Raw genomic sequence first — 12,006 nt, forward strand, 5'->3', positions numbered from 1 at the left:
TGCATTCATGGCTAGGCATCTTCATCACCCAGCATCCTGCTGCAACATCCCTCTTCCTCTGGGAGAGAAATTCAGGCACAGAGCTGGGATCAGACCTGTTTGCCCCTGCCTGGCATCACCCCTGTGGCGAGAGCATTTCTTTCTATTAATCACCTGCACCCCGAAGTGGGATGCTGGCCTGGCACTCAGAGCAGGATCCCAGCAGGATCCCAGCAACAGATTGGTACCAATGAGCTTTCCAGTGCTCTAAAAATACTGAGCGGAGAAAGCAGGGAGCAAAAAATGCCTGAGATTCAGTGAAATCAAAGGCATAATTAAAATGCAGCCCGTGTGAGTGTATTTTTAGGGCCTTACAAAAAGGCTCTAAAACATTGAATTCACATCAGCACGCGAATGTTCCAGTTTGATGGGATCCTGGGGCCTGTGGGGAAGAAGTGAGAGATGCTTAATTGTCAGTGTTTGTGTTTTATTCATGATTGAACGTACTTAGCAAGCGAAAACTGATTTGCTGCAGGCTTCTCGCTGCTTGTGTGGCTTTAAACCTTATTCTGGCCAGGGCTGGCATATGCTGAGATGGGCAATTGCCCGGTGTGCTGGAAGGGCCGGTTGTTCACGGTGTTTGCATGAGCTGTGCCTGGAAAAGGAATTCTCACCTCCCCTCCCATGGAGAGGTCCCCACCAGGGCTACCTTGTGGTGCTCAGCACTTGTCTGGGCTCCGGGGGGATCAGAGACAGAAGAAAAATCCTGTGGGGGTAAATCAGGAACTGCATCCAGACCAGGAGGCCCCTAAATGCAGGTGGCTGGACATTGGGAGAGTACTGGGAGAAAGCTCAGACGCTTCCCATCTCCTCCTGGCTTCCCCTCATGCCCGAACCTGAAGGCCACAGAGCAATTTGCTCAGAGATCGGTGCTGCTGCCACAAAGGCAACGTAGAACCCAGACTCCTTCCCACATCACTCCAGCACCCGAGACCCCACAGAGCTGCCTGGGCACTGCTGGAATGGTGCTGCTGGACCTGCATGGAGCCTTGGGTGTGATGAACCCTCCGGCCTCTGCAGTGCTGGGCTGGCCCATGCCGAAGCCAGCACCAGCAGCTCAGGTAGCAATTTGAGGTCTAGTCCTGCCCTTGGGGACCTGTGTGTGGCCGTGGCTGGTCGCTGACTCAGTGCCCATCCTTAAGGAGGGATTGTGAAAGCAGCTGCTTCTCCCATTGGAGCTGGATTCATCTGGCACCTTCCCCACTCAGCTGCGCAGGTGGAGGAGGGATGAGCTGGCACCACGGCACAGATGTGGTCCCTGCAGGCTTGGCGGGGCCGGGGGGACGGTGGGGCTCACTGCAGCACAGAGCAGCTCTGGATCATCAGGGGGATGGTGGCTCGTTAGGGAGGAGGGGGGTTTAATCTGTTGTGAAACGATGTGCAGATGGCACAGCTGCCCGGCCGGAAGGAACAGAGGAACATGGGATGCCAAGGAAGAGTTCCTTAATTTAAACAGCTTCCCTTGCCAGGGAACAAATGTGCCTCATTTCAAAATAATAATTATAAAGCCTGGGAGAGGATCCAGGGAACCCAAAATCCTTCTGTGGGTATCAGTGTGATGGCTGAAGTGCTGCTTTGGTTGGCATCGTGCTGCCTGCCTGACCTGGCAAGCAGATGCTCGTGTTGCCGAGGCCGTGGGGTGTTTGGTGGATGGATGTCATCCCAGTGGGTCACGGCTGGCTCGAAGATCTGCATTTGGGGTTGTGCTGTGATTCAAAAAGGGGAAAGAGTTCCCTCTTGCCTTGCACCCCAAGGAACAGCCCTGCACTGTGAGGATATGTCCTGTCCCTGCTCCGTGCCCGGGAGCGGCCCTACCTGCAGGGAAGGCAGGCATTGCTGCGGCTGGCCGTAGGAAACCTCCCAGCTTGCTCCTGTAGCTGCAGGAAGGGGAACAAGGAGCCGTTCCAATTGCATCCTCAAACCTGCTGAGCACCAGCTCCCCTCCCTGTCCCCTGCGTCAGGGGCACCTGGGGACAGGCACTGCGCTGCTGCCTCCTGCCAGCGCCTGGCACGCTGGCTGTATGGCGCTCGGTGGGCAGGCTGCTGTCTGACAGGAGGTAAATGCCAGTGCCTACATGCGCCTGGGATTAGTAGCTGCGATGGAAGAGCTGGAGCCAGCAACAGCTTGGGTTGTGAGAACCGCCTGTGCTGCACATGGCTGTCGCGGCAGCCTGGGGGTCCACCGAGGGACCTTGGGGTGCCCAGAGGGAGGCTGCTGACTGTTGAACTGGGACTCGCTGTTATTTTCTGGCCTGAAATGAAGCAATGCCAGGGTATGTGGGTCTGGTGAAGCTGCAGTTTTCACTTTACAGCTTAGGGAGGAAAGGGGTTAGAAGGAGAAACCGAGGCACAGTAAGAGTGCAGGGAGGACTGGGAGCTGGTCCCTGGTGCCTGCAGGTGTGTCCTCCTGCAGAGGGCACCCTACAGGCTCATTGCCAACGTGTCTTGCTCTCTCCTTCTCTCCAGGCTTCCATGTGATCCCTTCAGTGTCCAACATCGTTCCAGAGAGCTGCCTGCTCATTGTGGTGGGCCTTCTGGTTGGGGGGCTCATCAAAGGCGTGGGTGAAAAGCCCCCCATCCTCAAGTCGGACATCTTCTTCCTCTTCCTCCTTCCACCCATCATCTTGGATGCTGGCTATTTCCTCCCCTTGCGCCAATTCACCGAGAACCTGGGCACCATCCTCATCTTCGCCGTGGTGGGGACGCTCTGGAACGCCTTCTTCTTGGGTGGTCTGATGTACGCTGTGTGCCAGCTTGGTGGCCCTGGCCTGAACCACATTGGCCTCCTGGCCAACCTGCTTTTCGGCAGCATCATCTCGGCCGTGGACCCCGTGGCTGTGCTGGCTGTCTTTGAGGAGATCCACATCAACGAGCTGCTCCACATCTTGGTTTTTGGGGAGTCCCTGCTTAACGATGCTGTCACAGTTGTAAGTGGATAAGGGGTGTCTGCCAAGGGGATGAGGTTTGCTTTGATGAAATACTCTGGGTGGTGGCACCGGGATTGGTAGCTATCAATCAAGCCCTGCGGGCAGAACCATAGACTGGGCTATTGCAAGGTGCCAGGTGCCTCCTGCCAGCTGAGCTGCAGCAGCTCTGCTTGCTCCTAACCTTTTGTTGGTGCAAAGCTAAATATAGCAGCTTAAAACACCGCAAAGGTGGATTAAGGTGAAGTGTTTTACTTGGCAGTTTGGGGAGACCAAAAGCAAGTGCCCAGCCAGCTACCACCACTCGGTGAAGAGCAGGACTGTTCTGGCACCTTGGTCTCTTGGGAATCTGCTCTCCTGGGTGAAATTGCTGCCTGCTGCCGTGCTCAAGCCTGTCCTACCAGGGGAAATGAGCAGGAGCACAGAGGGGCTGGGTCAGGCAGCACTGCTATGTAGCTGCTGCTCCCTCCTCCTTCCTCATGTGGTCTTCCTTGCTGTCCTCCAGCTACAGCACCGAGGAGGTGGGAGGGCAGGTCATGGACAGCCATGGCAAGGGGGCAGCTGTGGGGGCTGTGGCCAGGCTGGCATCCCACCTGGGTCATCTCTCAGCTCCGGTCTCTGAGCAGCAACTTTGCAGCGACCTTTGGCAGGTTGGGGGCCAGGCCACCTCCTCTGAGGTCATGCCATTTCCAAAGGACATCTGTGTCCAGGTGCTGGCTTGGCTGTCAGCGTGGCATTCTCCTCTCTGCAGAGCTGGCCTCTAAATTTACCTCTAACCCACTGCTTTTTCCTGGCTCTTCTCCCATATCCCAGCTGTCTACTTTGGAGCTGGCCACTCAGCATGCTGCTGACGAGGTTCCTGGTGGTGAGGAACATGCTGTCCCACCACAGGGCTTTTCCCAGGCACATCTCCCCTCTTTTGACCAGAGGGGCTGCCTGCAGGGTCCGTGTCCCTGCTTGCATCCCTGGGGAATTCTCTTGCATTCTGCTGTTACCTCTGTCCCTGCCCGTGTCCCAGGACCCAGCCCTGGCAGGCAGGAGCTGGCACCTTGCCCTCTCACTGCTTGCAAGCGCTGCCATCCCTGCAGGGTGCCCTAAAGCCCATTTCTCATCCTGTGTCAGCTTCTGGTTTAAAATCTCACCAATAAATACGTCTGGGGGTGGGAGAAGGCGATGCAGCCTGGGGTGGGGTCCTCCTGCGAGGTTGTCCTCTTAGCTACAAAGCTGCATTAAGGGTTTGGGCTGTTCTCTGGGCTGAGCTGGGCAGATGTTGGCTTTTGTCTCCATGTCCCCCAGCCTGGATCTGTCCTGACGTGCTCGTTGGGTAACAGGAACGGTCTCTGGCTGGTTCAGCCCTTGACCAAAGCCCCTCCTGGGGCAGTGGTCAGGGCTGTGTTGAAGAAGAAACACAAATGTGTCCCAGACACATCTGCGATGGCACCATGTCCCTGTGAGCCACAGAGGACAGAGAGCTGGTCCCTATGGGTCTGTGTCTTGCACAGCAAAGCACCACCAGCTTTTTTTTTTGGCACGAGGCTTGGTCAAGCACAGGACCCAGATCAGGGTCCCCCAGCAGTGGCACACCTCATCTCAGATGTGCCGTGCTGGGTACCTGCCTGGCTCCCTTTGCTGCTGCTCTCCCAAGGAAAGTCCTCGTGCAGATCTCTGAGGCGAGGCTGTCTCTTGTCAGCAGAGCAGTTTGAACCCCCTCTCCCTTCTTCCTCTCAGGTCCTCTACCACCTCTTTGAGGAGTTTGCCAACTTCGAGCAGGTGACCATTATTGATATCATCCTCGGCTTCCTCAGCTTCTTCGTGGTATCACTGGGCGGTGTCTTCGTGGGTGTCATTTACGGGGTGATTGCTGCCTTCACGTCCCGCTTCACCTCCCACATCCGAGTCATCGAGCCCCTCTTCGTCTTTCTCTACAGCTACATGGCATATCTCTCTGCTGAGCTCTTCCACCTCTCCGGCATCATGGCGTGAGTTGGGCATGGGTGGGATGAAATGCCCTCCTGTCCCCAGGACCATGTGGAGGATTTACTCTGGTGTAACCACAGCCCTCTGGCTATCCCAGCATGGCCAGTACATGCCCAGTGAAGGCCAGAGGTGTGTTTGGGCTGGGATAGGTAGACAGGCAGATGAGGGAAGTGACTCTCTTGAGTTGTCCCACAGATCCCGGTCACTGTCAGCTCATTGCCCGTTCTCCTGGGCACACAGTAGCAAGCAGGGCCTGCTGAGCACTGAAGATGACATGTTTTTGTGCTGCCTGGCTCTGATGCTCACTCCTGCCCTGCCAGGGGGAAGGAGAAACCTGGTGTTGCCTTCTTTGGAGACCTTGTGTCTCACAAGCCCTGTCCTGCTCGGGGTTTTGTTATAAGAGCACAAAACACTGCTGCAGGGCCAGGGGTTGGAGCTGTCCCCATGGCTGCTGAGTGCCCCAACCTTGCTCCTAGGCTCATCGCCTCTGGCGTGGTCATGCGGCCCTATGTGGAAGCCAACATCTCCCACAAGTCCCACACCACCATCAAGTATTTCCTCAAGATGTGGAGCAGTGTGAGTGAGACCCTCATCTTCATCTTCCTGGGTGTCTCCACTGTGGCTGGCCACCACTACTGGAACTGGACCTTCGTCATCAGCACGCTGCTCTTCTGCCTCATCGCAAGAGTTTTAGGTAAGGGTGTCAGTGTGGTGGCAAAGTCCTTGGGGACAGTCCTGGGTGACAGGCAACTCTCAGGGCCATGAGGAAGGCCCAAGTTTGCCTTGCTGGGGAGACTGGAGTTGACTGGGTGGCACTGCTCCATCATGGACGTCAACCTTGCTGGTGGTTGGCTTTGTGGGGACCTGGGGATGAGGCCACATTTGTGCTAGAGGTGGGGTTGAAGCTGGTCAGAGGTGTTGGGGTGAGCGATGGGACAGCACCCACCTGGACCCATGTCCCCAAGGGTGTGACACTGTGCTGGGCCGCAAAGTGGGCTGCTGGGGGGTCTCTTTGGGGCTGGAGGGCATCCTTCACTGGCCACTCACATGAGGCCCTGCCCCACTCCCCCAGGCGTCCTGGTCCTCACCTGGTTCATCAACAAGTTCCGAATTGTGAAGCTGACGCCGAAGGACCAGTTCATCATCGCCTATGGGGGCCTGCGGGGAGCCATCGCCTTCTCCCTCTGTTACCTCCTGGACTATAAGCATTTTGGCATGAGGGACATGTTCCTCACAGCCATCATCACGGTCATCTTCTTCACAGTTTTTGTGCAGGTTTGTGGCACGCAGGTGTGGTTTCAGAGGGAAAGGGGGTTATTCAGTGAGCCGCATGTGTGTATGGAGAGTGAGGAGCACGTCCCCAGCCTCCATCCCTGACCTTGTCACTGTCCCCCTTCTCCAAAAGCTCTTGAAGCTGCCAAGTGACACCGGCAGTGTGGAGTCCCATGGTTTGGCTGTGCTGAGCCCATCCCACTCCCACCGGTGTGCCTTGGGGAGAGGTCTAACTCACCCTCCTCATTCCCTAGGGCATGACCATCCGGCCCTTGGTGGACCTGCTGGCTGTGAAGAAGAAGCAAGAGACAAAACGCTCCATCAACGAAGAGATCCACACGCAGGTAACCCGCTGCACCCGGCCGGCCTTTCCCTCGCGCTTCTCTTCACCGCCTTAGCCCTCTTCTCTGCTTCTGCCACCTTCACCGCTGTAACCAGGCGGGTTTACAGAGCGGGAGCTGCCCCTAAATCACTGCCCAAGGTAAGGGGGGACGGAGCGAGGGCTCACCCCGTCTGTGTCGTCCAGTGCCCGCTCCGACCCAGACCTCCCCTGTGCCTGGTAGAGCAGCAGCCCGGTTGTGTAGGGCCGTGCTGCCCGCCTGAGGCCCATCCTGGACCCACAGCCCTGGTTTTGCCCCCCCCCGAGTGCCCTCACCCCTGTGTCAGCGTGGGTGTCTGGGTGGGGAGAGGGTGGGCAACAGCTCTGCGAGTTGTCCATGCCTTGGACCTTCCCTTCCAGTTCCTGGATCACCTTCTGACAGGGATTGAGGATATCTGTGGTCACTACGGGCATCACCACTGGAAGGACAAGTGAGTGTGGAGGTTTGGTGACTTGGGGGATCTGTGGGAGAGATGGGGAAGGGTTTGAATCACCACCCGGCAGGTTTCTCAGCCCTGGGCTGGGTTTTTCCCTGGGCTGTAATACCTACACACACATTCCCCTTGATGAGCTACGGCCCTGGCTTGGGTGCCAGTGGGGCCGCAGGGCGGCAGCCCTTCGCCCCGCCACTCACAGCATGTCCACAGCAGTGTGGGAGCTGCCCATGGCCGGTCCCTACAGGAGCTGGGGACCAGCCGTTGTGGGTGTGAGCAGGTGCTGGGTGTTTTGGAAGCTGCCTGGTTTGGGAGGGAGTTGGGGAAGCCTGGCCTGACCTGCACTGATGGGAGCTGAAGCATCTTCTGCTGGCTTGGGCCAGGGATGGGGAGCGGGGAGTGGGTGCTGGGGCAGGGGGAGGTCTGATGTGTCGCTGCTCCTCCTTTCCCTATGTTCTCGGGAAGGCTGAATCGTTTCAACAAGAAGTACGTGAAGAAGTGCCTGATTGCAGGGGAGCGGTCCAAAGAGCCCCAGCTCATCGCTTTCTATCACAAGATGGAGATGAAGCAAGCAATCGAGCTGGTGGAGAGTGGGGGCATAGGCAAGATCCCCTCCGCTGTCTCCACTGTCTCCATCCAGTGAGTTCCCCAGCCCTGGCCACCCTGTGCCTCTGACAGGCTGAGCACTCCCTGCTAGTGGCCGCAGGGCAAACAGCTGTTTGGTCCTGCCGTGCCCATCACAGTGTCACTCTGAATCCTGTCTGTCCATGCAGGAACATCAACCCCAAAACCCTCCCTGTGGAGCGCATCCTTCCGGCCCTGTCCAAGGACAAGGAGGAGGAGATCCGGAAAATCCTTCGCAACAACCTGCAGAAAACCAGGCAGAGGGTAAGGTGTCCCCTGGCACCGTGTGTGTCCCCTTTGCTTCCCTGGGAGTGGCCAGGACCATTTCTCACCAGAAACACCCAGAGCCTTTACCCCCAGTGGCCATGTCCCTTGTGTTCCATGTCCCCAGGAGGCTTTTCCTTCTGAGATGGTGCTGGGATGGTGCTGGGGGTGGGGGGGCTGCCTTGGTCAGTGGCTGAGCCCAGCATTTAAACCCTGGCTGGGCCAAGGTGGGTCAAGATCGGGCATCCCATGGTAGCACACGAGGGACAAGCCACCAGCTTACCTGGACATGGTCTGCCCACTGGTGGCTGTTTGATCCATCTCCAAGGGGCATGGTGCTGTGACCTTTCTTTGCCTTCTTCTGTATTTTATTTAACCCATCTCCTTTCTTGGGGCCTTTTCCCAGTTGCGATCCTACAATCGGCACACGCTTGTGGCTGACCCCTACGAGGAAGCCTGGAACCAGATGCTCCTGCGGAGACAGAAGGCCCGGCAGCTGGAACAGAAGGTGTCAAGGGGGTGCTGGAGCAGGGATGCTGCCACAGGCTGGGGAGGACGGGGGGCCAAGGGGGGCTTCCCAGCCCAGGAAGGACATCAGTGTCCTGCATGTGGAGGGGGCTGAGGTTCAGATGACAGTGGGTGACCCCAAGCTTTGGGAGTCCTCTGATTGCCCCAGGCTCTGAGCAAGTCCTTGCAGCATGGCTGGGAGGATGTGTATGTCCTCTGCATCCTACTGCTGCTTATTGCTCATCCCTGTGGCCTGGGGTCAATGCCCTGCCTCCCCTTTCCCATTTACCCTGGCCACTCCGATGGAGACGGTCCCTGTGCTCCAATTTCAGATGAACAACTACCTGACGGTGCCGGCTCACAAGCTCGATTCGCCCACCATGTCCCGGGCTCGCATAGGCTCAGGTAGGTAGGACTGAACTGCCGGGGGAACCCCACTGCTGGCACCTTGCTGGGCATCACCAGCACCTTGGTGCTGAAACACTCAGAGGGGGTGTTGTCCTGCACCTCCTCAGCTCCTCTGCGGCCATCCAGCCCCGACGGCCCTTGTCCTGCTGCCCCGTGGCAATGCAGCTGAGTCCCAGGTGTTTGCTGTTCCCGAGCCCAAGCTCTGCCTGAGCAGAAGCGCCCAGTTTGCTCCCCAGCATGGTTCCCGCTGGGAAGTCACCTCAGCTGGTCAGCAGATCTGCCTGGAGCTCAGCTTGCTCCAGCCACATTCCTGTCCGTGCCTCTCCCTGTCCTCTGCAGGGGAGAGGACCAGGAGTGCTCAGCCCCAGGACCTGCCCCGGACTCCCAGCTTCTCCATCCCACATTTGCTTTGCCAGTTTTGGTTCCCCTTGTCCTATGTGTCCTCTCCTGCTTTGGGGACAGTGTGGCGGGGTGTGACGCCGCTGCTGGCGCTTGCGGCGCCGGCGGTGGATCGGCAGAGGGCAGCTTTGCCCCTTGCAAACGGCGCGGTTGCACTGGGCTGACTGGGGCGGCTCCTGGTGGGATGTGGAAATCAGGGAAGGGAATTAAACAGCAGGCTTGGAAATCAGACAGCCCAGGCATCCATCCCAGCCCCAAACGTCTGGGGTGCATGAGCTGGGGGTCCCTGAGATCCCCCTTCCCTTCCACAACTTATCCTGACCCAGTGTGTTTGTAACACCCTGAGACCTGCCTGACCCCTCTCTTCCTCCGCAGACCCACTGGCCTACGAACCCAAGGCGGACTCGGAGAACCTGCCCATCATCACCATCGACCCAGCCTCCCCGCAGTCCCCGGAGTCTGTGGACCTGATGAACGAGGAGCCCAAGGGCTGCGGTGGCCTTCCACCCTCGCCCGAGGAGGATGAGGAGGGGCTGGTGATGCGGGTAAAGGAGCCTTCCTCCCCGGGTACTGACGATGTCTTCACCCCGGGGACCGGTGACAGCCCCAGCAACCAACGGATGCTGCGATGCCTGAGCGACCCGGGGCCTCGGCCGGAGCCGGAGGAGGGGGAACCCTTCATCCCCAAGGGGCAGTAGCAGCTGGCACGCGAAGCCCCACGTGCCTCTGTATGGTTTCTCTCTTTCTTCATTTGTTCTTTCTTTGCTCTCCTTTTTGGTTTCAAACCTCTGTCACACAAACACCGGGTTCAGGAAGGGGAGACTGTCCTGGGTGGACTGGGATTGCCAGGACAGCTCTGCCCAGCAAGCCCTGGGCTGGCCCCGAGGAGCAGGAAGGAGCCCCCAGGATGTGCCGGGCTCCTCGGCTGCCGTGGCCTGGGGGTGACGGACGATTTACTGCCCAGGACTGGGATTTGCAGGTGCCTCCCAGCCCCGCTGGGGCTTTCCCGGAGGCTGCCCACCCACTCAGGACCTGCGAGCGGCTCCACACAGGGTGGGCTCTGGCCGGGGAGCTGGGGGTGTCTGTGGAGGCTGCCCCATGGCACAGCTTCGCCTCTCCCCGGCTTGTGTTTTACCTTTCCCCTCGGCTTGCTCGGGAGTGGAGAAATGGGAAGACGGGAGCCAGACTGTGCCGGGGCTGGCGCACCCACCGCCTCACCTGGCACCCTCCCAGCGACCTCGGGTTGATGCCACTGCTCCCTGCCTTGGCCGCTTCCCCCACGAGACCGGCTGCTGCCCGGGAACCTCTCCTCTGGCCCTGCATTTCATGCCAGGTCTTGTTAAATAAATATCCTATAGCCACGCAAGGGGGGAGCCGAGTCCCCCCTCGCTTTGAGCGGCCCCGCAAGCCTGGGCCTCTCCATCCCTCCTGGAATTGCTACCTGTCACCTGTCCCCATGGGGACCCTCTGCCAGCCTCGGCCCCTTGCCCCGTGCCTGCCCGGCAGTGTGGCAGCAGCACTGGCTGCTCCTTAACCAAAGACATTGTCCGAGCCCCCTGGGCATGGGGAGAGGGCATGCAGGGGGGTGCATTTGGTACCTGGGGGGGGTATTTTTCTCTCCCTGCAACCAAGAGGAGCTGTGGAAGAGCCAGGGGCCAGCTCACCCAGCATGGGGACACGCTGGGGCCAGGAGGTCAGCAGGAGGGGGACAGCTGGGGGTGTTGGGGGTCCTGAGTTTGGAAGGGCCCCTCTTTCCCCAAGGCTTGGCTGGGAGGGAGCGCTGCGTGTTTAGGTGACTTATAGCCCTCCCCGGGCTCAGGGGTGTCCTGCATCATGCTTGAGATTGTCACCTTGTGCCCCACATGCCACCTGGCTCCTACCACACGCCACCCTTCACCATGGGGGCTGCCTCTCCCGTGCCACGGGGTGCTCATCGCGCCCTCCCCGGGGAGCCCGGGCTGCTTCCCCCTCCCCGCGCCGTGCCTTGCCACATGTTGTCTCTGCCCCGCTGCCTTGGTGGGCACCTGTCCCTGCGCCCACCCACTCCACGTCCCAACTGGGACCCCGGGGGACCAGTGTCCGCGTGGCTTCGTCACGCCGGGGCAAGAGCCCACGTTGCTGCCTGCGCCTGCCTGCCTGCCCTGCTCTGTCTCCAGGAGGAAAAAAGCAATGAAAATTCTCTTGTATAAAAAGGAAAAGAAACACATGTAAAGAGAATATTGGTTTTTATCATGAATATTCTAATAAATTAATGTTAATTTTTAGTGGGGGTTTTTCCGGCTGTTCAGGCTCCTACCCCTGCCACAGGGTCCTGGCTCTCCCGGCTGAACGAGGCGGCCGTGACACCTTGTCCCCATTGCTGTTGGGATGAGGACTGGCCCCTTGTGTTCCCACCGTGGCTTGGGGGGACATGGAGCCCTGGCTGGGGGGGACTTTTTAAGCCATTCCCAGCTTTGGTGAAGACGGAGGCTTGGCAGAACCCAGGCTCCTGCATCTCTCCCTGGGCTGCGCCAGCGTGAGGGTGTGCTGGGCTGTTTTTCTTGCTTTGCAGGAGGAGAAGGCAAAAGGCAGGTCCTTTTGGGGGGGGGGGCATGGATGACCCCGTCACAGCCCCACGGTGCCGGCTGGGTGTCGCGGCGCAGCCCTGCCCACCCCAACCCAGTGCATTGGCCCCGGTGAGGAAGGGGCAGGCGTCCCGCTGCTGTGCCAGGTCCCTGCCAGGGCCATGGGGGAGAATAGCTCTGTCCCCAGGGAAGGGGGCTCGGGGACATTTGAGCCT

At 59.0% G+C, this 12,006-nt stretch overlaps 1 protein-coding gene across 1 annotated transcript in view; it reads left to right on the top strand.

Annotated features, from left to right (window-relative positions):
* Positions 1-11,491, top strand: part of SLC9A1 (solute carrier family 9 member A1) — a 31,491-nt gene extending 20,000 nt beyond the window's left edge. The window contains exons 2-12 of the mRNA XM_056332798.1: positions 2,506-2,966; positions 4,692-4,942; positions 5,417-5,634; positions 6,013-6,215; positions 6,467-6,556; positions 6,952-7,022; positions 7,491-7,664; positions 7,799-7,913; positions 8,320-8,421; positions 8,753-8,825; positions 9,603-11,491. Of these exons, the coding sequence (XP_056188773.1) occupies positions 2,506-2,966; positions 4,692-4,942; positions 5,417-5,634; positions 6,013-6,215; positions 6,467-6,556; positions 6,952-7,022; positions 7,491-7,664; positions 7,799-7,913; positions 8,320-8,421; positions 8,753-8,825; positions 9,603-9,925 (2,081 nt within the window). The 3' untranslated portion in view covers positions 9,926-11,491. The remainder of the gene's footprint in view (positions 1-2,505; positions 2,967-4,691; positions 4,943-5,416; positions 5,635-6,012; positions 6,216-6,466; positions 6,557-6,951; positions 7,023-7,490; positions 7,665-7,798; positions 7,914-8,319; positions 8,422-8,752; positions 8,826-9,602) is intronic.
* The last annotated feature ends 515 nt before the right edge of the window (positions 11,492-12,006 follow it).

Source organism: Falco biarmicus, chromosome 3 (genome assembly GCF_023638135.1).
Source record: "Falco biarmicus isolate bFalBia1 chromosome 3, bFalBia1.pri, whole genome shotgun sequence".
NCBI classification, from domain to species: Eukaryota; Metazoa; Chordata; class Aves; order Falconiformes; family Falconidae; genus Falco; species Falco biarmicus.